Source organism: Anneissia japonica, unplaced genomic scaffold, assembly GCF_011630105.1.
Source record: "Anneissia japonica isolate Jap-2015-1 unplaced genomic scaffold, ASM1163010v1 scaffold287834_len5846547_cov211, whole genome shotgun sequence".
In the NCBI taxonomy this organism is placed as follows: Eukaryota; Metazoa; Echinodermata; class Crinoidea; order Comatulida; family Comatulidae; genus Anneissia; species Anneissia japonica.
Window position 1 is genome coordinate 5030560 of NW_022704992.1, and position 24217 is coordinate 5054776.

General features: G+C 34.0%; 3 protein-coding genes across 3 annotated transcripts in view; 1 reads left to right on the top strand and 2 right to left on the bottom strand.

Annotated features, from left to right (window-relative positions):
- Positions 1-1549, bottom strand: part of LOC117104911 — a 5376-nt gene extending 3827 nt beyond the window's left edge. Inside the window, exon 1 of the mRNA XM_033245826.1 lies at positions 1376-1549. The gene's annotated coding sequence lies outside the window, so the exon portion shown is untranslated. The remainder of the gene's footprint in view (positions 1-1375) is intronic.
- Positions 1550-4431: 2882 nt separating this feature from the next.
- Positions 4432-17421, bottom strand: LOC117104932. The gene is made up of 11 exons (XM_033245887.1): positions 17263-17421; positions 13867-14596; positions 13504-13583; positions 13056-13186; positions 12461-12635; positions 11952-12022; positions 10822-10909; positions 9718-9861; positions 9330-9395; positions 7848-7976; positions 4432-6675 (listed from the first exon to the last, which is right to left on the bottom strand). Exons 2-11 carry the CDS (start codon positions 14565-14567, stop codon positions 5108-5110), a joined length of 3153 nt encoding a protein of 1050 aa, XP_033101778.1. The 5' UTR covers positions 14568-14596; positions 17263-17421; the 3' UTR covers positions 4432-5107.
- LOC117104933 lies at positions 16492-23702 on the top strand. Its single transcript, XM_033245888.1, has 9 exons — positions 16492-16553; positions 19601-19688; positions 19948-20046; positions 20489-20587; positions 20970-21122; positions 21250-21387; positions 21739-21791; positions 22140-22220; positions 22431-23702. The coding sequence occupies exons 1-9, from the start codon at positions 16540-16542 to the stop codon at positions 22717-22719; spliced, it is 1014 nt and encodes a 337-aa protein (XP_033101779.1). The 5' UTR covers positions 16492-16539; the 3' UTR covers positions 22720-23702.
- Positions 23703-24217: the final 515 nt, after the last annotated feature.

Genomic DNA, 24217 nt, shown 5'->3' on the forward strand with positions numbered 1-24217 from the left:
TTATTGTGTTTAAAATAAAAACATTATCCATGGCCCGATGACCCTTCCTAAAACCTGCTTGTTCCTGATAAAATAAATTATTATCTTCTGCCCAATTATTTAATCTAATATTTATTATGTAAAGAATCAGAATTTAAATAAAATGGAGATAAAATACAGTATTCAAATTTTAAGTCTGATTGAGTGTCATTTCCGGACATCTAGAGGTGCCATAATCATAATTTGCTTGGCGACTCACAGTATAGAATAGGCTAAAGGTACTCGATTAGACCTTAGCGACGCCTGTGAGGGGAGGGTGTTTAAGGGATGGGGAGCATAGCTCCCGTCTGGAGGAAGTCAATAGTTTTGTTTAGGAACACTGCTTTGAAAAAGCATTTTTACCATCTGGGAGTGCCATTTCCAAGCGTCCAGCGGAAGGGGCAGATTTCCCCCCACCCCCAAAAAAAAAATAGAGAGAGAGGAAGGTGGGGGGGGGGGGTTGAGGAGAAAAAATAGAAAAGCTCATATTTAGGCCTATTTATTACTACAGTACTTCAGTTGGTTTTTGTTGATTACGCTGGCACGCATCAACAAGGCTCGTGGTGAACATGTGGTCACTAAATGATAGAATAAAAGTACAATCTTTTGGTATAGTTACCGTACATCGGTATTTGCAAATTTTATTTATGAGTATATAATCAATTATTGCCAACATAATATCCAACATAATGATATATAATAATATATCACACCTACAACAGTCATTAGTCATTCGGCAGAAAACGTGTTTATGAATTATCGAAAATAAATGTCTGTTCCAAGTTTTTCTCTTGCCTTTTATAATGTCTTTTTTGAATTTGTAAAATTGTTACAATTCAGTCTTTAACACTGCAATTACAATTATTTTTAAATAAAATACCCTTTATGAATGAATGAAAAAATATATTTTTCACGACTCCATAACAATAGCAACACAATCTAATTCTTTAATTTTATATGGAAAATAAAACTATATTCCCTTCATTTTCATTCATCATTCAGTATATGTTCATTTATTCAAATTATAAACATGATCAGAACATTCAAGATAAATGGAAACGTAACAGACAAGAAAACAAACGTAAGAAAAACTAATCTATTGACTATATATATTTCATAAATCTCCATTCAATTTAAGAATTAATAAAATATATATCGCAACAAACGTTAAAGAGAAACTTGTCTCAAACCAAGCCAACTTTGTAACATTTGCATTGTTTCTGTAAAACTAGAAAAATAACACCAAGTGATACATGTAATATTAATAATAATAAACTACCGAATTGCATAACAAAAATAGCGCGACCGAAATGATGGGATACCGGCCACCCCGGTCCCCACCCCCGTTTATACTCACCTCAACGTTCAGTCCAGTAAGATAACTGTTGATGTTATTGACGTCTATTCGAGATTAAGGCCTATAGACAATTGTTTTTTTGGTGCAAAAGAAACTACAGTACTTAATGCAAGGAGCAAGCAAACCGAAACTGAGCTACAAACACATCCAATAATACTGTACAAATACTGTACAGTTCCGTACCGTACGTATCCGGTTGTGGTCAGTTTAGGTCAGTGTGACCGGTGATGCAAATCAATTTGAGGCTGATGGGAAATTATGCTAAATTATACCAAATGTTAAATTTCAAATAAGCGCCGCCTCCAAATGTTCAATTTCGAATAAGCGCCCCAAAATGTTCAATTTCGAATAAGCGCCTTCCAAATGTTCAATTATGAATTTAAGCGCCACCCTTGGATATGTCCCCAAATTTCAAATTAAAGCGCCCCTTTTCAAATGCAAACTAAACCATTTTTAATACTAATTTTTCTTCAGTGAGAATTTAATTAATTGTTATATAACCCGGATCTGTGTGCTTTGGTGGCATACTGTGTAGGCTATTTCCAATGGGGGTGATTTATTTAATTGTATACACAAATATTTAAAAAATACTTCCTCAAATAACTACTGAAATAAAGGATGATATGGGAGGTAAGTAGACAGCAACGACAAAAGCGATACACTTTAAAAAGAAGAGGCAGTAATGAATTAATTATTTGCAAAACAAATAACATTTTTTTTTTTGGAGCTGATATATATGAAACATGTACGGTTTGCATTGTAGTGATACACATAGGCATTACAGTATCATAATTTGAGATTATGGAAAAGTAAAATATTGTACTATATATTTAGCACCTTTGGCCTTTAAAACACAATACTCAGATTATCATTTATTTTTTGGAAATTGTTTTATAAATATTGTTTTATAAGCAAAATTTTTATAAGCAAAAATTATAAACAAAATTTGAACACAGTATTGACTAAAACTTTTATAATAAGTCAACGTTTAATGCGATATACCGGTAGCTATTATAGGCCTACTTACTTTTTGGTTTTGGGATTCTTTTATAACAAGCAAAAATGGAAACCTACAAATGCAATAAGCACCTTGAAGATCGAGTTTATAAACACAGGCTGACCTGGCTTCACAACCCATTCTTCGTGTAAACATTAGATTTAATGAGATAGACCTACTCTCTATGGCAACGATATTGGGACTGAGTAAAGGCCTGTTTATCTTGCAACGACGATAACGATAAAAAGCAATTGTTCATATAGAAAATAAAAGAAATGGGAAATTATTACACTAGGACGATTCGATAACGATTTATCGTGTATAGGATAACAAAATATTTTGACAAATCAAATCAGATGACGTCATAATTATTGAAAAACGATAAAATCGTTGCTACTACTACGATTTTAATGTTTTCCAGGATTATGACGTCATCTGATTTGATCTGTCAAAATAGTTTGTTATCGCATAACCGACAGAACGTTATCGAATCCCACAGTGTAAAAACTTACCTTATTTCGGTTATTTTCTATATGAACAATTGCCTTTTACCTTGTTATCGTTATAAGTATTATAAACAGGCCTTTTAGCTGTACGGCAGTTCATTCACAGGGTGTTGTGCTAGGCCTAGTTGTTGATTAACATACAGTTATTGTGTTATTTCGTCTGGAAATTGTTTATTAACTATTTGATGGGTTTGAATTTCATTTCTATGTTCCAGACCGAATAAAACGTCCGAAATTCAGAATAGAGAGTTCCGTTTTCGGAAAGTATTTTATTAAAGGAAGAATAGGAATGGTTTTGGGACTTCAAACAACTTTTTGTTTAGCGTGAAATTCAGTTTTCTGGTCATTCGGAAATTCCACTGTATTTTGTTGTAGTTAGTTTCATTTTATTCATCATCATAACATAAACATTGTTCAACATTTTATCAATAATTATGTGAATTTGAATATTAGTAGGCTTACTAGGATAGGCTTTCTAGCTTGATTGGGAGACTTAAAAAGACATCCATCACTGCTATGACCAGTCAGCATGGGTCGATTTCAGGGCATGCAATTGAAACTAAAAACTGCTGACGTTATAAACCGCCGTCAATTTTATAGCGCCGGCGATTTTAACTTTTTTTTTGCCGACGTACTTTTTTTTTTAGATTATCACTCCCGTCCGCGTCAAAAATTTGGGGAGATATTGATGCGGGAAAAAAAATTTTTTTTTGCTGCATCAAATTATTTCAACAGCATAAAATAACAATGCAATTTTGTGACTTCAAATACATTTTCTTTAAAAAACTATAAAATTAAACCAGTTTTTATACAATATTTACTATTACAGGCACAGGCCAAATATAAACAGTCCCTCCCTCATCAATAAAAACAAAAGCGAAATAATTTATTGTACCGATTAAACAAAAAAAACCACCCGCCCTCATCAATTTTTTAACAAAAAAGTGATAATATAATAATTTATTATGAACAACTTATTCTAATTTTAAAAAATATATTTTTGTGATTTATTAATGTCACTTTAGCTTTCATTTGCCACAATTAAAATAAGTTTGATGGCTTGAAATTATTATTTTTTTTAAATGTTTTATACAGTATATACTGTATATATATGCCATAAATACAGGTTTTTTCATTAATATTTTTCACCTGGTATCCTCTGGAGAAATGTTTCTACTGTATTATAGCAAATAAAAACATTATCCCTCCAAATAATGTTTTGGTACCAAAATGATTTCTCTACCACCAATCACAACCAAAATAAAATACTGCAAGCACAGTGTTGGTATTTTACCCCATTTTGGACTCGGAGAACCAATTTTACGATTGCACCATGGCCAAAATGGATGACCAAAGGTACCAGGAACATGAAAAAACAGGTCTAACAGTGTCTACACATGAACCATATTTACTGTAGCTGGTGGACAAATATGAATCCAATGATTGGCATGAGGCTTTTTGTAATCTACTGAACAAACTGTTTCAATTCTCTTGATTATTGAATTTTAGAACCATTTATAGAAAGAATGTTCAATGAAGCAAATAAGAAGAAATATTTGGAAATGTATAAGTTTATTTTCATCACTGTCATCAGCACCACAAACATCTTGTACAGCATTTAGTAATCTCATCAATAATTATTCAACAAATCTTAAATTATGTTGGTATCCCATCAGTTAGGTAAAATGCAGCAGAATTTGTTTATTTTAAAAAGGTAGTGTACATCTGTATAACAGAATTTAAAATTTATTAAGCTTTACTCAATATTCATTAAAATGTATGCATACACCGTGTGCTTTTATTAGGACAACATCTTCCTCACATCATGTAGCAATACTATTCACAATGTTAAGTCTACAATTATATTGCAATTGCATGTACTGTATGTAGTTTAAATTAAAAAAATAATCATTTGCAGGGCTATAGTGGTGCATTTACTTAGTAATGATAAAGATATTAATACAGTAATAAGTTTTTTTTTATATTTAAAAAAATATTTAAAATGCTCCCTTTTTAAAATTAATCATTAATATTAATATGATAATAATTGGCATACAGTACTTTTGTGGATTATATAATTCCACAATAATAAAAAATAATTGTACCTTTCAGCCTTAACTAAAATCATGCTAACTAAAACTACAGTAAATTTACAGATATCTAAATTGTTAATCTGGAATATTATTCTAAAACAATAAATCATTTTCTATCAAAGATGTGGTGGGTAACTTATATTTTTGAGTCAGGAGATTTTGAAAGGGCCAGTTGACGCTGTACTGGGAGAGAAATCTTTCCCGGCATCTTATGCTTTAATGCTGTTAATCCGTGACTAACTACACATTGCATTATTGAACCACTTGGTGGAGTGATATAAGGATTTGGTCTTGTGGTAGGTTGGATAGGAGAAAGGTTAGTAAGCCCCTTTAACAGAGATGATGCATCTTGCTGATGGAACTCGGGTCTTGTAATCCCTGCCGGTAATTGATAGCGAGACGGAGGTAGGTAGGGATATTGATATGGACTAACCCTGGATGATGTGATACCAGCCGTTGAAGGAGCTAATCGTATAGGTTGACATCTGAATTGGCTAGGATGAATTGGATGGGGTATTGCCAAATGATTCACTTCCATTGCCTTGTTGTTTTGGGTAGATGGAGGTACCAGAGGACAACCATCAGCTGACATAATCTTCACACTAGATGGTGAACATGAATTTGTATGAAGGCAAGCTTGAGCATCAACTCCTGTAGAACTTGGAAGGGAGTGAACGTTTTCTGCGATACTAGTCCCACAGACTGATTGGCAATGAGGGGAGACAGGTGGTGCCAACCATGATAAAAGATACCTACCCTGTGACGATGTACTAATAGGTGATGAATTATAAAGCTTTTTTGTTGGGAACTTTGTGATATCAATACCATCTAGTTTAACTGGTGTATCATTGAGGTTACTGGAAGAAGACATGTTTTCAAAATAGCTTCCATTCTTTAATGATCCTGGAGAAGGACTGCCATCAACAGAAGTATTTTCTGTTAATATTCTGTGCTGGATACTTGACTTGCATCTGTCGTCTTTGAGAATTTCTTTCTTGATTGATTTTTTAGGCAGAGGGCTAATGACTTCCTGACACAACAAGTCCACATCTTTGGATTCAGTTCCACTGCATGTGTCATTAGTCAAGCTGTCTAATTCATTTGTTCGTATATTTTCTCTGGTGTTGTGGAAGTTAGTGGAAACCGGTTCTGTTGTGACATACATCTTTACAGGTTCATCCCCTGAAGTGCCAGGGACCACTCGCACCACTTTGAGTGTTTTGCCTTCTTTCAGCAGATCGTCTAACTGTGCTTTTGTAAACCCATGTTGTTGTAGTAGAGTAAGTGCATCCACTTCAGTTTTGGTTTTCTTCTCTATTGGTTGGTAGGTTATTTCCTTATTCACTGGAATCAGTAAAGACCTTTTACTCTTGTGTAAGCTTTGAAGACCTTGCTTTCCGTTTGCTGAAGAACACAAAATATCAGCAGGTTCACAACTTCCAATAACCTCGGATTCTTCAAGCTGTGAGTTGCTAACATCAGTGTTTTCACCGAACAGTGCACGGCAAGGTCCAGAACCATTTGATCCAGTCATAGTATTCTTAGCAATCTTAATGTTGGGTGGTGGTATCAATGTACTTGTTTCATCTACAAGATGGTTTACTGATATCTTGTCTTCATTGCATAGGTTTCTGGAAACTAAGTTGGATACTTGGGCAGGGTATTTTCGTTTAAGAGCTTCAAAATCAGCATGAAATGATTCATCTAGAAGAAAGAACAAATCACTTATCAAAATAAAAAATTAATTGCAAAAGCAATCACTCAATTATATTACATTAAAAGACAGAAAGCTTGTAATAAACTCAGCACTCACCAAACTGGAAGTTTACTAAACATAATCACCTAAAATTAAAAAGGCATAAATGAGCACTATCGTACTTGTTAGGTGAAATACTTGGGTATTGGAATATGACAAAATGTTATACTCCACCACAAAATACAATAATTACCTAAAGATTGACAGTGATTTGCAAATACAGTAAAACGCCCATTTTACCCTTGGTACGAAGGGGGTGTTTGTAAATTTAAAAATTTGAAGATCAAGTGTCAGTTTCCAATACCTAGGCCTAGCTATCCCCTGCCATGAGCGCAGATAGGATGACAGCGGCCAGGCCTAGCACAAAACCGACATTCGTAAAATGGACGTTTTACTGTAAGTAAATATGTTATTTATATATATATATATATATATATATATTGCCAAGACCCACATGCACATTATTACAGTGATCAGAAACTGCATGTTGCAGTCAGTACTCAGCACATACCAGACACACACTTACACTTCTGAGTTTAAGGAGTAGGTTTTATAGTTTCATATAAAACTTTTTTCCAAATGTCAAACTCAAGGAGTTCAACCACCAGGCGCATAGAGGCTTTTTTGCATGATGCGCTATACAAATCCAACTATTATTTATTATTATTATTAATGGTAACCCAAGGAGTTAAGGTCATTTATGTTTTCTCTCTATTTAACACCATTAGCTGAACAAGTCCATGACTACTACAGTACACTGATATTTTTGGACAAACAGTCTCCATGCCTTATGATTATATTTTGGTTTACTTTATTTTTATGTTTATTTAATTTTCCACACACATCAAACCATATACAGTTAAACATACAATACAGTTTTATAAGAAAATGTATCCAAAAAAATTAAACCCAAGTCATAGGGCCCCCGTAAATCCATTGGAGCTGTTTACATGCATGCTCTTATGTCTAGAGCCAACAAGTGCACCATTTACAAGCTCAGCATATGCAACAATAATTAAAGGTATTGCACCGGTTAAATCAGGACAGTTTCAAAAGAAGAAAAATTCCAACAAAACTCAATTATAAGTGAATAATAATTATTTTTAATAAGGAAACCTACCAAGATCTTGTTCATGTTTAACTGGGGTACTAGGAGCAGAAGAGAAACCCTTATTCTCCTTTTCTATAGTCTCACACATCATGTTAAACGAAGAGTGCCGTGCCCATGATCTTTTCCTAGATGAGGTACCTACAAGAGAAATGTCACTATATCAAATGTGTCCATCTTCATCCTTGGTTGTCGTGTGCAGAATGTACATTCTCGCAAAGCTATATCTAACGATATTCAGCATTTTAATTTGAATATCATTGCAAATGCTACCTCAAAATGATTACAAAATTTTGATCACCTTTTTTACTTTTTTTTTTTACACCATATAGAGGGTGACCATTCCAGCGTTTACCCTAGAAGGTCAGCTGATATTCAGGGGCCTGAACAAATAATTGAAATGACGTAATGCTTTATTAGTGAAGTCTCATTACATGATTTAGGGGTGGAGATTGTTTCAGTTGTCAGAAAATTTTTTTTGCTGTCACAGGATTTGAACTCAGAACCCTAGGATTGGAACACAATCCACCAAGCTACATCTGCACTTCACCTCAATAATAACAGTAGTTATTCACAAATATTTGATAAATTTTAAGATTTTGTTTACATACACTAGATTTTCATGCAATAGACCGAATTGGATAAGAGCTGTTATGTCACAAACATCTTGGTTAGTGGGTACAAAAACAAGTCCTATGCTTATGCATTCAGCAGAGTCAAAAGTGGTGTATATTGATAAATCATCTAAAATGTAATGAAGTCAGCAAAAATGATGCCTTTTATAACAAAGTATACATTTTGAATGAGTCCCATGAGATTCATGAAATTAAAGTTGATTTAAATTTCCATTCAGACTAAAAGTATGAAGAGTTTTAAGACCATTCTAGGCGGCCTAGGCCTATCGCTTGGGCTTGGTTCATGCATGACTCGCCACATCCAGTGCTGACTACGGGGGTTGTTGTTAATTTAGAGGTTCACATCCAGCAAGTCCAAGTCATTTTTTTTGCAATTTCTGTATGAATACTTAAACTATTAGACAAACTTAAATTGCTGAATAAAATATTTCTTTTGATTACGATGACCAATATGTCAGAACGTTTTTTGTATGGCTCTCTAGTCTAGGGCTAGGCCCATGTCCATGCAATGAGGCTATTTTCACTGTGTACAATTCTCTATGTAAAAATTTAAGTTTAAAAGTGTAAGCTTTCCATCTGTTTTACTTGCATTTCAAATCTAATAGGTCAACATTACTTGAGTTTACTTAGGAAAATTTACCAAGGCTTCTTGATAAGTTAATATGTTACAATGTACAAATAAACAAGCTTGAGGAGTTTAAAAACAGCCAAAAGTTATTCGAGCAGAAAAAACTGCCACCTAGCAGTGTGTTTTGATTATACACACTAGCTTTGGTAACTAATTTGGTTTATTGGGAAATAGAATAAGAAAATCATTTTCATAACAACCCTTTTATAAATATTAACTTTGTACACTCACTAAGGCTTATTGGAGAGCCCAAGAGGGAATGTTTGGTGACAGGACGCTTCTCAACTGCAACCGTACCTGTAAAAAACATACCAACATCAATTAAGCACTACTTATTAAAGTTTTAACATGAACAAAATACTTGACAAACAAGACTCTTTGAATTTCAATGATTATTTTGAGAAAGAGAAAATTGCAAAGGGATTTTTCCAGGAAAAATTTTGTTTGGAAAATTTAATTAAAAAATTGATCAAAATATTTTCTACATGAACCCCTGCTTTATTTATCAGAGCCATTGAATGGCAAGTATTTTGAATGCAGTAAATTTAAACAATCAATTTTCTCACAAATTATTTATTATTATCAACTTGTAAACATAAAGATGTCAATGAGAACTCACTTATATTGATTTTTGTATCTTGTGGATGCGGTCCGATCCATTTAAATGCTGGTTTCCGTCCCCTGTTCTCTGTTACATGAACTTTCTTAATCAGCTGCAGACTGCTGAGGATGTTAGCAATGTCATACAACCTTCGAACTTTAGCTGCAAAATAGAATAAGAATCATCAATATTATAAGTCAAATAACAACATGCACTGATTCTGTGTAGAAGCAGTTTTGATTCTTTGCTGTGCTTTTCAGTTGTGTCCTTTAGCAGGGCATTTTAGCTTCATTTAGCCGTATTAACGGGTACCAGCACAATGCTGGGAGCAACCTGCGGTGGACAAGCAGCGCACAGATCACAATGAGCGTACACATTACATAGTTTGGATTTCAAAACGACAGGATACTTCTCGTACTCGATACTTTCACAGAATCTTTGTGTGTGTTTTAGCTTCTTTTTTGAAGGAAAACTCAACACTACTACTACTAGTTTTTCGAGCACTGCCTAGGCCTACATCCACTTTGGTGCTTGTGGTTTACTAGACTGTTGTTACAAAATCAGTAGACAATGGAGCGCTATACAGTTCAGAGTGCAGTGCAACTTTAGGTCAGTGATTTGGCCAATGAAATTTGTTTTTTCAAAAACAGTCGCCTGTGGAGCACGAATGACTTTTTTCTAAATCAGTAGACCATGGAGCAAGAATTACTTTTTGTATACAGTTCAGAGCGCTGTTCAGGATAAAATTAACTGGTCTTGTTCTTATCTGAACTATAGGATTTTATTATTTGGAAATGTGTGATTTATTTCAGCCGGCCATAATGCGTAAGAAGTGGAGATTTTCGACCCAAAATCGGGGTGCAGAGTTTTGCTTAAATAAACGGAGTGACTAATCTGAAATTGGAGTGGTTGGCATGTCTGAAGGTTTCACCCAAGCTTATCATTTCATTATCTATATACGGTGTGTTAAACATTGAAAAAAATACAACATGAACAAATCTTCAACTAATTAAGTGGTTTAGATCAATGAGTCATTTATTTAATATTACAGTAACCTATAAAAATGAAAATATTCAAAACAGATTTTCAATAAATCTATTGATGTCCCATTTATTAACTTACTTTTTAATTTGGCATTCTCATCAATTTGAAAATTCTCATCTCCTATAAGAATCCTTGCTGCATCATCTAATGATATCAATCTGGAATCCTGCAAAATCAGAGAAATTACATTTTACATTTGTACATTACCTGAACGTTCACATTCAAATTACCCTTTCTGTTCTACTAAGCTAATACAGTGGTCTAGATGAAATACTGTATACTATGCACCACCACAGTAAATACATAATTGTTAATGTCCAAAAACTAATTCACAATTACAGAATTAATTATGCAAATAAGAAATAACATTATGGGAGCAACTACAAATAAAAGAAATTGATGACTAAGAGCAAGACATGCGTTTGGTTCATATTCTATAAAATACAATACCGTATGATTCATATAGAACCAATATAATTGAAAGTATACACATATTATCATGGGTATAGAGTTGTAGCAGTAGAAAACAAAGTGTAGGTGGTCGACAGACTCTAGAGGAAAACAATTTTTTGATATGTTGTAGAACTGATTTTTCTAAGACAGAAAAAAGATGTTTGACAAAAAAATGGGGATAAAAAAGGGGCATAACCGCATTTTTTTACATCTTTTCTCCCAGTTTTTAAATATTCAAAAATCTGTATCTCACTCAACGTTCCCCAACTCTTTTCTGTTTTAGAAAAATCAGTTCTACAACACATCAAACTTTTTTTCCTCCGGAGTCTGACTTTAACTTCAAATAATAAGAATGGATTTTAAGGATGGGGAAGAGGGTTAATAAAGGTGGGTGGTGGGCAATGAAATTAGCTTTAGACTGGGTGGAAACTTCAAGACTGGGTGGCCCGCTCACCATAAGGACATGACGGGTCAAATGGCCGCTTGCCTATGGTTCTGGAGGTGGAACAAGTCTTTTTATATAAGGACTATTAACTGTAGGCCCAGTCTACAAAACTGGCTCATGTGTACTTCAAAAAACCCAGTACATCTTTTGAGATGAGTAGGGGGTTACACAGCCCCTGTTGTCTTGTGATGGAATTACACCTTTGAAGAGTGATTTAGTTCACTGTTTGGCACATCCTTGGACAAAGCTGAATAAAATTTGTTTAAATCTATGTGGGTATAAGTCCACTCCCTACTGCACATTTCCTTACCTTTGACACTAGGAAGAGCATGATGAACTTCTGACTCATAACTCCAAGTGATTTTTCCTTTCTGGAATCAGCTTTGGAAATAAATGAAATTGGTTTGGGTGTACAATTTTATTTTTTAACAGCAAACAATTCACCATTCAGAAATGTGCTATGATAATGTACACAACAGCTAAGAGTTAATTTACATGTTAACCAATAATATGATTAATGAAATAACATGTTGTGAGAAACAACCATGTTCGCACCACCTACTGTAGGTAGAGGTCTGGGATTGCGCCGGAGCAGAGGCGGATTGTTGACTTTAAGAGACCGTGCACTGCTTGCCACCACATCTTATTACTACAGGTACTATATTTATTATATAGTTATCTTTTTTTTTTGTTATTAATCATTTTTAGTTGTTGTTAAGCGCATTGAGGCAGTTTCTTGCAATATGCGCTATATAAATAGCAATTTATTATTATTTATTATTATAAAAACAATTTATACAGACAGAATACTATCAGTACCTTTTTCTTCACATGAATTTGTTTTTTGATCTTTCTGCACGTTTGGTAAATTTGAGCTGTCTGTCAGTGGTTTCTTCTTTGGAAAGATTTTAAGATCCATTTCAAAGTCAGTCTGGAATTGAAGATGCCGTAGCTTTGCCACCCTTGTTCCGTAATTTTCCTTTTCTCCTATCTCCTACAAAATATATTAATAACAAACTAAAGTTATGAAAAGCAGAAGGAACGTGCATTGTTGTATATCTTTCAATTGCAAATAAACACAGCTGGAAGACTGGGTAAACAGATGCATACCAATGGGGAAAAATGTTAGAAGAGGAAGACACTTGGAAATCATAGGATGGAGTCATTCAAAGCAAAGAGAATAGAACAAGAGAGGCCTGTACACTTGTTGGGAGCCTGCACCATGCACAGTTTGTTTGTCGGTTTTCAACATGATACAGCAATCTTATAGAGGGTGGTAGATTGAATTCTTTTTCTTTATACAGTACCACCATTGAAGTGGGCCAATCTATGACGACGCTATATTGCTTTATCTGTACTCTTTGTTTAAAGCACCCAGTCTGTAAGTTTATAGATAGTATGGTAGTTTACCTACCTGCAGTCTTTTTAAGGTTGATAGTAGACTTGCTTTCCCATGCCAGACATACTTGTTCTTTGCTCTTCTACTGACCATCTCCACGCTCTCAAGAACATTCACTATATCATAAATTCTGCGTCTTTCAACATCTGTAATTAGAAGTAATTTTTAGGGTTTTGTTCAATATTAGCCAAGCAGAACTAAAATCGACAGGAAATCATATCAGGAATAAGTACAGTATATATACAAAGACATCATTCTGTGTGTGCATAGAAAATACTACTTTTCAGGTGCATACCAATTTTTAATCAAAATAAAGTAAGTAAAATAAATAATAATGAGGCCATCATTTCAAAAACAATTACACTATGATGAAAATATTTTCTGTACATTTTGCACAATCATGATGGTTTGGAATAAAATTAGTGTATAGAGTAATTTAAAGATTTAGCCCTAGAGTACTTACTTAGGTCCTTAGAAACAATGTCTAATGGAATAGCTAAAACTTGTCCATCCTCTGGATAATCAGGGTACCGAGATAAAAATCTAGACAAGTAAAAAATAATGAAAAAACAATGAATGATGTGATCCTGCTATAAAATTGTGCATTACTATTTTTTTTAGAATGTGCTACGACTCTCTTGGAAAAACTAAAGCTATAAAATTACTGTATTATCATCATTATTATTGTATCATCATCACCACCACCACCAGTAGAATGTCAATCAAGCCACGAATCTCAAAATGGAAAATACTTTTAATTACTCAAACATCATAAAAAATATCTCCCTAAATGAAAAGGTTGTTTGTACTTTTATATTCTACTCACTTTTGACAAAGCAGCCCAAGGGACTTTGCTTTTCGATTACCACCACTGTTTTTATCATTTTCTTCATCCCCTTGAGCATCATTGGCATCCATCACACTCTCCGCTTCTCTTGACTTCTCAGCAGCCTCAATTAAGTTATCAAACTTTTTTCGGTTCTCCCTGTCACGAATCATCGGGCTCAGAACATTCATCAGCATCTTCAAGTTTGTAGTTGGCGTGAGAGGGTCGATACTTGTTTTTGATTCACAAGATTTTTTTGGTGTTGCTGCTGGCAGGTCAATACAAGGGCCATTAGTTTTATTATCTACCTCACCTAAGTCAATAGTTGGTGGTGCCTCTGGCTGGTTATTTATTTTCTTATCCATCTTATCTGCATCAACAATTGTTACTTTTGGTTGGCTGCTAGAAGACCTATTTATTTTATTATCCACATCAACAATTGGTGTTTCCTCTGGTTGGCTGCTACAATAGCTATTCATCTTATTATCCATCTCATCCGTATCAGAAATTGTTAGTGGAACATCCAAATAATTATCATTGTTTTGTAAATTTTTAAGCATGATATTATTGTCAACGTTTGAAAATGGAATTGAGATAGGACAGGATTCGTCCGAATCTGAGTCACTTTCAGATTCAATTTCAACTGCTGTGAAGTCGCTTGGCAGTAAAATTGGAGCCATATCTGGTGTCAGCTCTGACATGTTGTTTTTAAGTTATTTTACAAACTTATCTGAAAAAAAAACAAAGGTTGATACTTGAATCTATTGAATAAATTCATACATGTTTCAAAATTTCATACATGTTTCAAAATACACCAAAAATTATAATTCTTTTATCAAAATATGATACTCATGTGCTTAGTTTAAGGAGCCGGAGTAGTTGTGTAGGACTGGATTATGGTAAGAATAATAAATACACCTATACAAGGACGTCGCATACATATAACCGGTCCATATGCAGACGATGGCGACCGTTATGTTTTGTGACAGGAATGGATCATTTTGATAATGTAGGTCTACTGTATACCTGTGAATTGCAATAGTTTTGGAAAAGTAGATTGTGGCCCGATCACTAAATTCTTGGTGATATAAGAATGCTGTGTATGCTTTGGATTTATTTTGACCACGATAAATGAGTAACTCTACCTTTGTCAAATACTGTACTTAAAAGAAAATACGATTTTACATATGCATGGTCAGTCTAATCATGGGTAAATTCTGTGAAAGTTTCAGTGAAGTACGCACACACTCAGGGAGACTAGAATCAAGCCACATTTTACTGTTCAGGAAAAATAGCCTTTAGCGTTTATACTCCTATCAGTGTTTGTTCTGCCTTCCTTTCTTTTTTTTCCAGTTTCAAATGGCTTAAATACATATACATACAAAACATTTAAGACAGATTGGGAGCTAGCTTGCAGACACGAAGTCTATCAACCGCTAGTCCCCGACAAATACAAATAAACGCAAAAAAATCAACTTGTTTGTTTAAACTTCCATACATTCAGGCACTGTGACCAAGAAGAATATCTGCAATGGACGTTTTTGATCACTGAAAAGGTACATGGTTGTTTGACAGAAAATCTAACCTGAACATAGATTTGGATAAACAGTACTGTACCACATCTAGGATGTGTAAGAAAATTTGAATCTATTGATTTTTCCTGTCTATGCAATCACCAACTTCCTGTCTATAATCTGGAGCTTGGCTCAAAAATGTAAAACTTGAGATACAGTAGTGACCACTCTGCACTAAGTCATAAACATAATATTTCATCAACAATGTATTTTTTAAATGCATAACACTACTACAGTATATTAAATCAATTAAAATTTCCAGATTTGCATTTTCTATACTGTAAAAATAAAGACAAATTGAGGTTATAGTAAGGTAAGTAGCATGTCACACTTGCTTCACTTACACTACCACCAGCAGGAAATCATTTCTAACAATTGAGGTGCTAATTTTTCCTGATAAAGAACAATAGACAGGGTCAATATTTTGGAGGCAAACTTTGGACCCAAAAAACAAGAACAATGAATAATCTGTCTTGTAGATGAACAGGTTGATACAGGGGTTCCGCACTTGCTAGCATGAGCTGTACTTTTTTGCAATCAAGTAAGAAATTGCCAAAATGTCCGAGTCAATTCTTAAATTTTGAAACCATAAAGGCCAGTCTTATAATTTTAATTGGAATTTTCCCATGAAACATCCGACAACAAAATGTGGCATCATGCAGTACCATCTTTTTGAACTTTCGAGGTTAATCAAACTGACGTTTATCATTGGCTTTAATAGTTTTTCTGGATTTAGGCCTAGCCCCTAGGCCCTATTTTTCGATCTGTGTACGCATTTGGATCATTACTAATTTTTGAAGTAATTATTGTACGTGTGAATTTCATGTGAACACACATAGTCAAACAACAGCACCATACAATATAAAGAATGACATACAATACAGATACAAATAGATAAGTTTTCATAAACATTTAATAAAAAAACTTCACGTTGCAAACTCAGACATTCTGGCAATTTCTTACTGATTGCAAAATGGCAGCCGCTCATCGTGCTAGCAAACAGAGATTCGCTGTACTTATTTGTGGGCTTATTTGTTGAAAAAGCTACTTTGTGAGTGGTTAATCGTGTGAACATATTTGTTAATAATATTTTGTGACCATGAGAACACGGAGGTAAAAAATTAAGAATTAAAAGTTAGGTGCGAAATTGCATTAGCACTTATAGGCCTAGATGTACTTGTTTACTTGTTTCCCAAGAGAGACTTTTATAGTCTGATCCTTCTGGGTATAGGTCTAATCTTACTCTCATTAATGAGTAAAAAAAGTACAACAGCAGCATTCCTGCAGAAGGCCTCACCTCTTTAATATTAAGGCCTAATACTAGTAGCCTTGCCTAAGAATAATATTTCAGTAAATTCAATGTGATTGATGTTTTGTTTTGTTTGATTCTAATATTTGTTAGGCCTAGGCCTAGTAGAGGCCAAGCCTAGCCTAACCTAGGCCCCTAGCCTAGGCCTAGGTAGGTAGCTAAGCCTAGGCCTAGGACTTTTTAATAAATATTTCAATATTACAAACACTGCAGTAACAGTCAATGTATATCAAAGTAACCAAAATAAAGAAAATATAATACCTATTAGCTGTTAATTGCAATAAAATGGAGGCTAGGACTAGCCTAGCTAGTTCGGCCTGTAACTATAGGCCTAAAGGCCTAGGCCTATAACAAGAAGGAAGACGCGGCTGAAAGCCTATCGTCACGGCACACCTATCGCTTGGGTTGGCCTTGGTTGGGCTATCGAACAATGATAAAATAAAATTCATCATGGAAAATTTATTAACAGAAATGAGTGGAATTCGCCCACTGACCCAACATAGGCCTACTTACTAATTATGTAATACATCCATCGATGTAAGATCTTATGTCGACTTGCAAAATAGTAAAAAAACAACAATATTATTCAACCTTGTCTCTTAAGTCTCCCTCCAAATCACCAGCGTCCTATATCGTAACGCTCATAACTGCTTTGCGCGTAATCTTTGGAATTCGATTTTGGCGCGGCCATTTACCGTTTGTATAGCCGCAAAAAAAGCCCCGCCCTCATACGTTATCAACCAATCGTCGCCAACTTAATGAATATTAATAGAATATTCATCATTCACTATCAGCGTGTCCTGTACCTACCGTAAAACCTCGAATAGAAGCCCAATGGCTTAATCTCGAAATGAAGCCATTCCGTGATGTTTTGATGATTCTGATAACGACGTGTCAGTATCAATATTATTTTATTGTAGCATGGTAATGGTTAAAATGATTCCCGCACAATTATTATATTATCAAAACTCATGGGCTTTAACAGATTTTATCGTGTATTACATTTTTAGAAGCCGTTTTAAATTGAGAAAGTTTATTTTTAGCAGGACTAGGTTGAAGCTATTGTTGATATTTTTATGTCTGATGTTCGCTAGCATTGTTTCTTTTCAATTTTTTCAGCTTTCTTATATTTCTTTATTTGTTATGTATTTAACTGAAGACGAAATAAATGATATGAAATACAGTACATAGGCGTTCATTTGCTATTTTGTGGTAATAAATTATATCAAAAGCTTGAACTTTCTAATATGTATGTAGCGGTCAAACTAGTGTGGACGACCACAGGTCTAGGCATGGGCTAGGTCGGACTAGCCTCTTCAGTAGAGAGAAGTCCAGCTACCGGCTCGCGCCGACATAGTCTGAGGCCTCGTTTACGTTAAGCAGGCCTACGAAAAATCAAAGACCCTGGCCTAGGCCTCTACTGAAAAATCATCGTACTAATTTTTAATTAGTATTTAATAAATAACTTTATACAATACAAATTACAATACAGACATGGGAAAGTTTAATTGAGTTAGTGTTATATTCCGTCACTAAGTTTCTCTTTTTCCGGGAATACTGTATATATATATATAAAGGCCTAGCCATGGCAATTTTGTTTAAAAGCAGTGAAACAATAAAAATAATAAATCTAAAATTCAGCAATCATAATTTTAATTGATTAGGCAAATTGTCTCTTCCAGTAAGATATTGCCCATGCGATTTAAAATTGAAAAATGCATAGATTAAGTGTAGTACTAGAACATTATTAGTTGAGTTGGTAATAATTTAACTTATACAACAGAAGTACTTATGCGAGCTTACCTAGTACGCGTCACACAAAAAAGCCGACGGCGGTGCGGTATGTACGTACGGTACCGATCTAGGTAACTAGATGCCACACTTCTTGTGCGCTTAGTGTACGCGCGCATACTAACACTAGGATGAGGTTGCTTAGGAACATGATGAAACTAAACAGTATACATCCATTACAGTATAATCAACTTCGCATAGGCCTAGGCCCCAGTAGTAAAAGAAATCTACCAGTCAAATATTACAGTATTTTCAATTTAGCCTTCATTGAATACTGCATTTTAATTCAACAATGGAGTTTGAATCTGCAACTTTGCAATACAATTGTATCAGGTTAGTTGAAGAAACATCCTGTTTAAAATAGATGAAAAGACATGGTTTTTTTTTAAATGTTTTGAACAAGATGACGATTCCAAAGAAGGATGCGAGCCTCTACATGGACCCATTTTTGACTGATTTGCTCGCTCACAAAAACCATGAGGAGTATATACCTCCATGCAAAAACCAATGCAAGACAAAACTCTCAGCGTGTTAGGAACACTAATTAGCACTTTAGTATATAATTTAGCATTTTTTCATTATAATAGGCCTAAATATAAATAATTGGTGGAGCGATTATCCTTATTTATAAAAAAAAAATACGATGTTAAAACAATTATTTATAAATAATGACATGAGTAAAATCATTATTTATATATATAGGCCTAATGACTTACGGCACATAAATTATTATAAATAATGTTTTGTTACTATTTATAAAGAAAATCGCTCCACCAATTATTGATATATAAGTGTTGGAGGCAAAACCAATTATAGGTATAATGAACAAATGTTGAATTAATATATTGAATAATGAATTATATGTATATAATTTTGTTAAATAATTAAAGTACATTTGGCGCCTCATAGTAGGCTGGCTAAAACATCTCATTTCATCTAATCTCTATATATTTTTGTTCTATTGCCAGACCTGGTCTTATTTTTGTTAACTGATAAAATTAGCATTGTTGAACTTTTCTGTTTATAATTATGTATTATGAAATGTTTTGGACTTGGACAGCGAATGTATTCCGTGTGGAACTGATCTTCAAAGCCGAAATATTACACCATGGGTACTAGTCGGAATACCTTCCCCAAAAATAACAATGGTGAGAAAACTTTGTATTTACAATTTCCAAACCAATATGCAGATACAATATAAATAATAATAATAATAATAATAAAATAATAAAAATAATGTACATATATATATATACTTATATTATATATATATATATAAATAACATTGTGAAGGAAGCCAAAACAAATATATATATATATATATATATAATATTATGTAAATACTTGGTTGGACTGTAATTCGTTTGCTGGTTTAATGTACAGTAATTGATTTAACGGTAATTACAGGATAAGGTTCAGAGCAGTCGTCAAATTGATTTGCAGCAAATCAGACTACAAGGAGTCTCGCAGATTTATGAACAAGAAATTACTCGATTAAAGCAAGAGGTTTGGCATCATCAAACCTTTGTCTTATCATTTACTAACGAACTGTAGCCCTATAATAAAATTACGCAATGTAGACCTAGAGGGCCTATTGGGCCTAATTACTAGACCTAACATAAATGATACTTCGTTTTTATGAATGTATAAAGTGAAAGGAAATGTTTAAAAATGATAATATTGATATTATGAATATCAATTATATAATTAATACATAATATTATTAATAATAATGATTTTAAATAAAATATAAATAATACAGGAACATCATGATATATTTACATTAATATTATAGTAATATCGTGATGATGCCTAGCAACAACAATAATCAATTACAATTTTTATTAATAATATTAATATAAGTAATATCGAGAATAAAAAATAATGTCAATATCGAATTCATATGTCACATAATTTGAATACAGTATATCGTTTGTTTGTTTTGTAGCTTGCTACAATGAAACAGGAGTCTTCGGAAATAAGCTTGAAGCTTCAATCTGCTTTTCGACTACACGATCGAAAGGAAGCTATTTTTCGAAAACAAGAGGTACTGTAAATCACAAAAAGTTTAGTAAATTACATGTGTCCCTCTAATTAAAGATCCCTCCATTTAAATATTAAGTAAAATATGGGACCACTTTTCTGTGGTCCCATATTAACAAATGTCTTTTATCTTTATTATTCAAATTAGAGCAAATATGAATGGAATCCGGTCCCAAAAGTTGTATTTAATTGAAGGGAGATCTGTACCCTTGAATTTTTAATTTTTTATCTCATCCTCAATAATACAAGTGAAAGGTTTGTAGCGAAAAACAAAAACGAAATTAATATACTAATACTTACTGACAGGCGCCCTTTTTGAAGGAAGCGTGTCGATATTTTGTCCATCAGAAAATATTGTATTTTTTAGCCTAAACATTTTTTTTAAGGCTCAATTGAAAGCGTTTCAACATGAAAACAAAATGCTCCAAAACGAAAACAACCACCTGAGAAAAGAGCTAAAACAATCTCGTAACTTACGACAACCAATGGCGAGGCTAACATTGCAACTCGCAATTAAGAATAAATTTCTTAGAGAAAAGGCAAGTTCTTTTTTTTATATTGTATGCTGTTGGTTATAATTACAGGATTTAAATATCTATCTGGTAATACTTTATTTTATTGTATTCTTCCTTTTTATTTTACTTCTTTCTTTTTTAAAAATTACAGATTAACGAAACCTATGCTTTCTATGGCAAAAAGAACGTTATGAACGCTGCAGAAAAAATTTCACTTGAGGCCAACCTCAGAAAATCCGAATCAAAGAGAAAGTCACTGCTACTCAAGACATTTACAATGTTGGGCAAGGTAACAAGGTCCATTTTCTGTTGGATTGTACTTATCACCATCTTATCTTTAGACTACTATTATTAAGAAATGTGGTCAGAAACAGTTTCTAGTAGTGAATTTATTTGAATAGCCTCATGACGTCACTACAATAATTGATAAACCTGGATTTGAGCAACAATGATAAACGTAACAGTTAGCATTATTATGTGCTTCGGTACATCCATACGCAAGTTTCATGTATTAATTCATCAATGTCCTTACAACATTTTTGCTTTTTGAATTTTATAATTATTTATGTGCACAATGTGCTCATGAGAGGTAGTCTTTATTCATAATATATTGATTTACACGAATGTGACGTCATTTCAGGCGGTTGTATTAAAGAATCAAAGCTCCTCCAGAATCAATGTTCTAAAAATGAGGTAAAATGATTAATATTATAGTAGATGATAACTTTCTTTATACCTTTGAAAGGGGTGGACAAAATCGAATTGGCCAGTAACAACCAACGACGTTCAAAAGGTGTACCACTCCAATGCAAAATGGTATAATGGTATAACCACTCGATAATAAGCGGTAATTTTTCGACAGGAAGCGCGGCGAAAAAAAAGAATCCTTTGAAAATATGGCACCCACTATTACAGAGAATGCTCTTATTATTGGGGGTCGCTTTTTGGCTCCACTCGGTTTTTCCCTTGATTCGGGTTCTACAATATACATAAAATAACATTCTGTTTAAATATAATTAAGGGTGAGGTTCTTTTTTACAGGTGCAATATTTACAGGGATCAGATAAAATTCAAGAACTACATGGACCGTATGGTCAGCTCCGCCTCAACCCAGATTATTAGGTACTTATCAATTGTCAATGTTAAAAAAATAATGTCATAAATAACATCTTAATTACATTCCTCTGTCGCTACCTCCAACACCGCTGTCATCCTCCACCATATTAGGCCTACTGTACCAACAATATTTATTTTAGCGCAGAGGGTTTATAATGCGTTTTATAAGTCTATCATTATTATTAATTTTATATCTTACGCCAATTTTGTTTGCAGTGGCCCAACAGAGTTCGTCCCAGCTGCTGCAAAAATTCAAAATGAGCATATACGACGCCCAACTTACAAGAAAATATTTCAAAGAAGCATCCACACTGCGACAGAGCCAGAACACAGCACAATCCCACCACAGACAACTAGAAGAAAGCCGGAAACCCTGCACTACAACATCGTTCACAATGCAGCCAAACAAGAAACAGCGGGACAAAATAATATTCAGCGTTCATACAGTGTACCACAAGTTCATCCGTTCGCATTGCTACAGTTACCCAGAACCCGCAGACATTAATCAGAGAACTTTGCATGTGGTGAAGGGACCAGAAGAAAATAATCCCAATATTACAACACCTACTTTTCAACTATTAACTTGAGACAATACCGAAAAGATCGTTCGTAAATCATTTTAATATTCAGTCCTTTAATTAATACAATAGAGATAAGTGAATTGTGTTTACCGTATAAAACTCCAGTTAATTAGGCCTAGTAAAATGCAAAGCTTCGCCGCCTAATTCTCAAAGCAAGTTAGACTTGCAACCATTTCAAAGACAATAAAAATGTTTTTGTAATGATTTATTTGATTTGTTCTTTGTATATTTTATTTTGTATTCTTATTCTATACTATGTTATCTTTTTTAATCATAAATGTTTAAAATCCATCTCTTTATAGTACTTTCATTTATTGCATTATGAATAAGTATTGATTGATAAAACCCATGCTTTTATGGAAAAAATGATTGTTCAGAATGCTGAATGTAGTGGGGAAATGTTTACTTGAGCAACCAAAGTCAGAATAAGAAAAAATCATTGAAACATTTAATGATGGGCAAATTCAAAAGATGTTTTTTTTTTGGGGGGGGGGGAAGTTAAAAAAAAAGAAAGAGAAAGAAAAAGCAAAAATTTATCACCCAAAATGCCTCAGAGGTTTTTCAAAAATTTCGCGGGGACAAGCCCCATACCCTCTAGTATAGTGTTATGCCCCATACCCTCTAGCACAGTGTTATGTAAATCGGTCCTCCATCAGACATCTTTGGATCCGCCCCAGCTGAGTTTGTCCCAGCAAGAATTCAAAGTGAGCACATGCAACACCCTACAGACATGAAGGCAAGATTTTAAAAAAACAATGTATTTCCCGTTCACCCTAACATACAACCAGGATTGTCAACCAATCAACAACACAGCACAATCAAACTTCACACAATAAGACAAGAAAAACCTTCAGCACAACACACAGATGGCGTTCATACTGCAGCTGAGCAGAAACATGATACCGCCAGTAGCGGATACAGGAACTCGTGTCAAGGGAGGGATTTTCACAGATGGAGAGTCTAGACCATCTCAGCCCACCATGGCTGGGGCTGAGGAATGAGTTACGATTATGGCAACTCTAGATGGCTGAATTTCAATATAATTTTCTTTTTTTCTCCACTTTTTAAATATTTTTGAGAAATCTTGGGGGAAGCCCAGGAGGGCTGGGTCCCCTTTACTTGCATCCGCCAATGACATTTTCAGACATGGTTTCACAGATGGTAAAGTACTTCGAAACAAAAGTGAACAACAGACAATCCTTTGAAAATTTAACAAAATGGAATATTATATAATTCTGGAAATATACAAGTAAATAAACTGCACACTGTTAGAATATCAACTTACATTATGTACACTATTATATATTCATGCCCATATATGGGCTCATCACAAAATTTGACGGTGTGGTCAAAGCTGAAGAGTGGTGAGTAGGGATGACATGATGCAAAGAATCTAAGTGCCTAGGTTTGCTACAAATATTC

Bases quoted from the DNA above. Each gene is read 5' to 3' on its own strand.
- LOC117104932 (XM_033245887.1), bottom strand. From the start codon at position 14,567: ATGTCAGAGCTGACACCAGATATGGCTCCAATTTTACTGCCAAGCGAC. The intron at 12,023-12,460 runs GTACTGATAGTA...TTATTTCCAAAG, and splicing joins AAATTCATGTGAAGAAAAAG to CTGATTCCAGAAAGGAAAAA. The intron at 6,676-7,847 runs GTAGGTTTCCTT...TCTTTCTTCTAG, and splicing joins TAAACATGAACAAGATCTTG to ATGAATCATTTCATGCTGAT.
- LOC117104933 (XM_033245888.1), top strand. The intron at 21,792-22,139 runs GTAAAATGATTA...TCTTTTTTACAG, and splicing joins ATCAATGTTCTAAAAATGAG to GTGCAATATTTACAGGGATC. The intron at 22,221-22,430 runs GTACTTATCAAT...TTTTGTTTGCAG, and splicing joins GCCTCAACCCAGATTATTAG to TGGCCCAACAGAGTTCGTCC.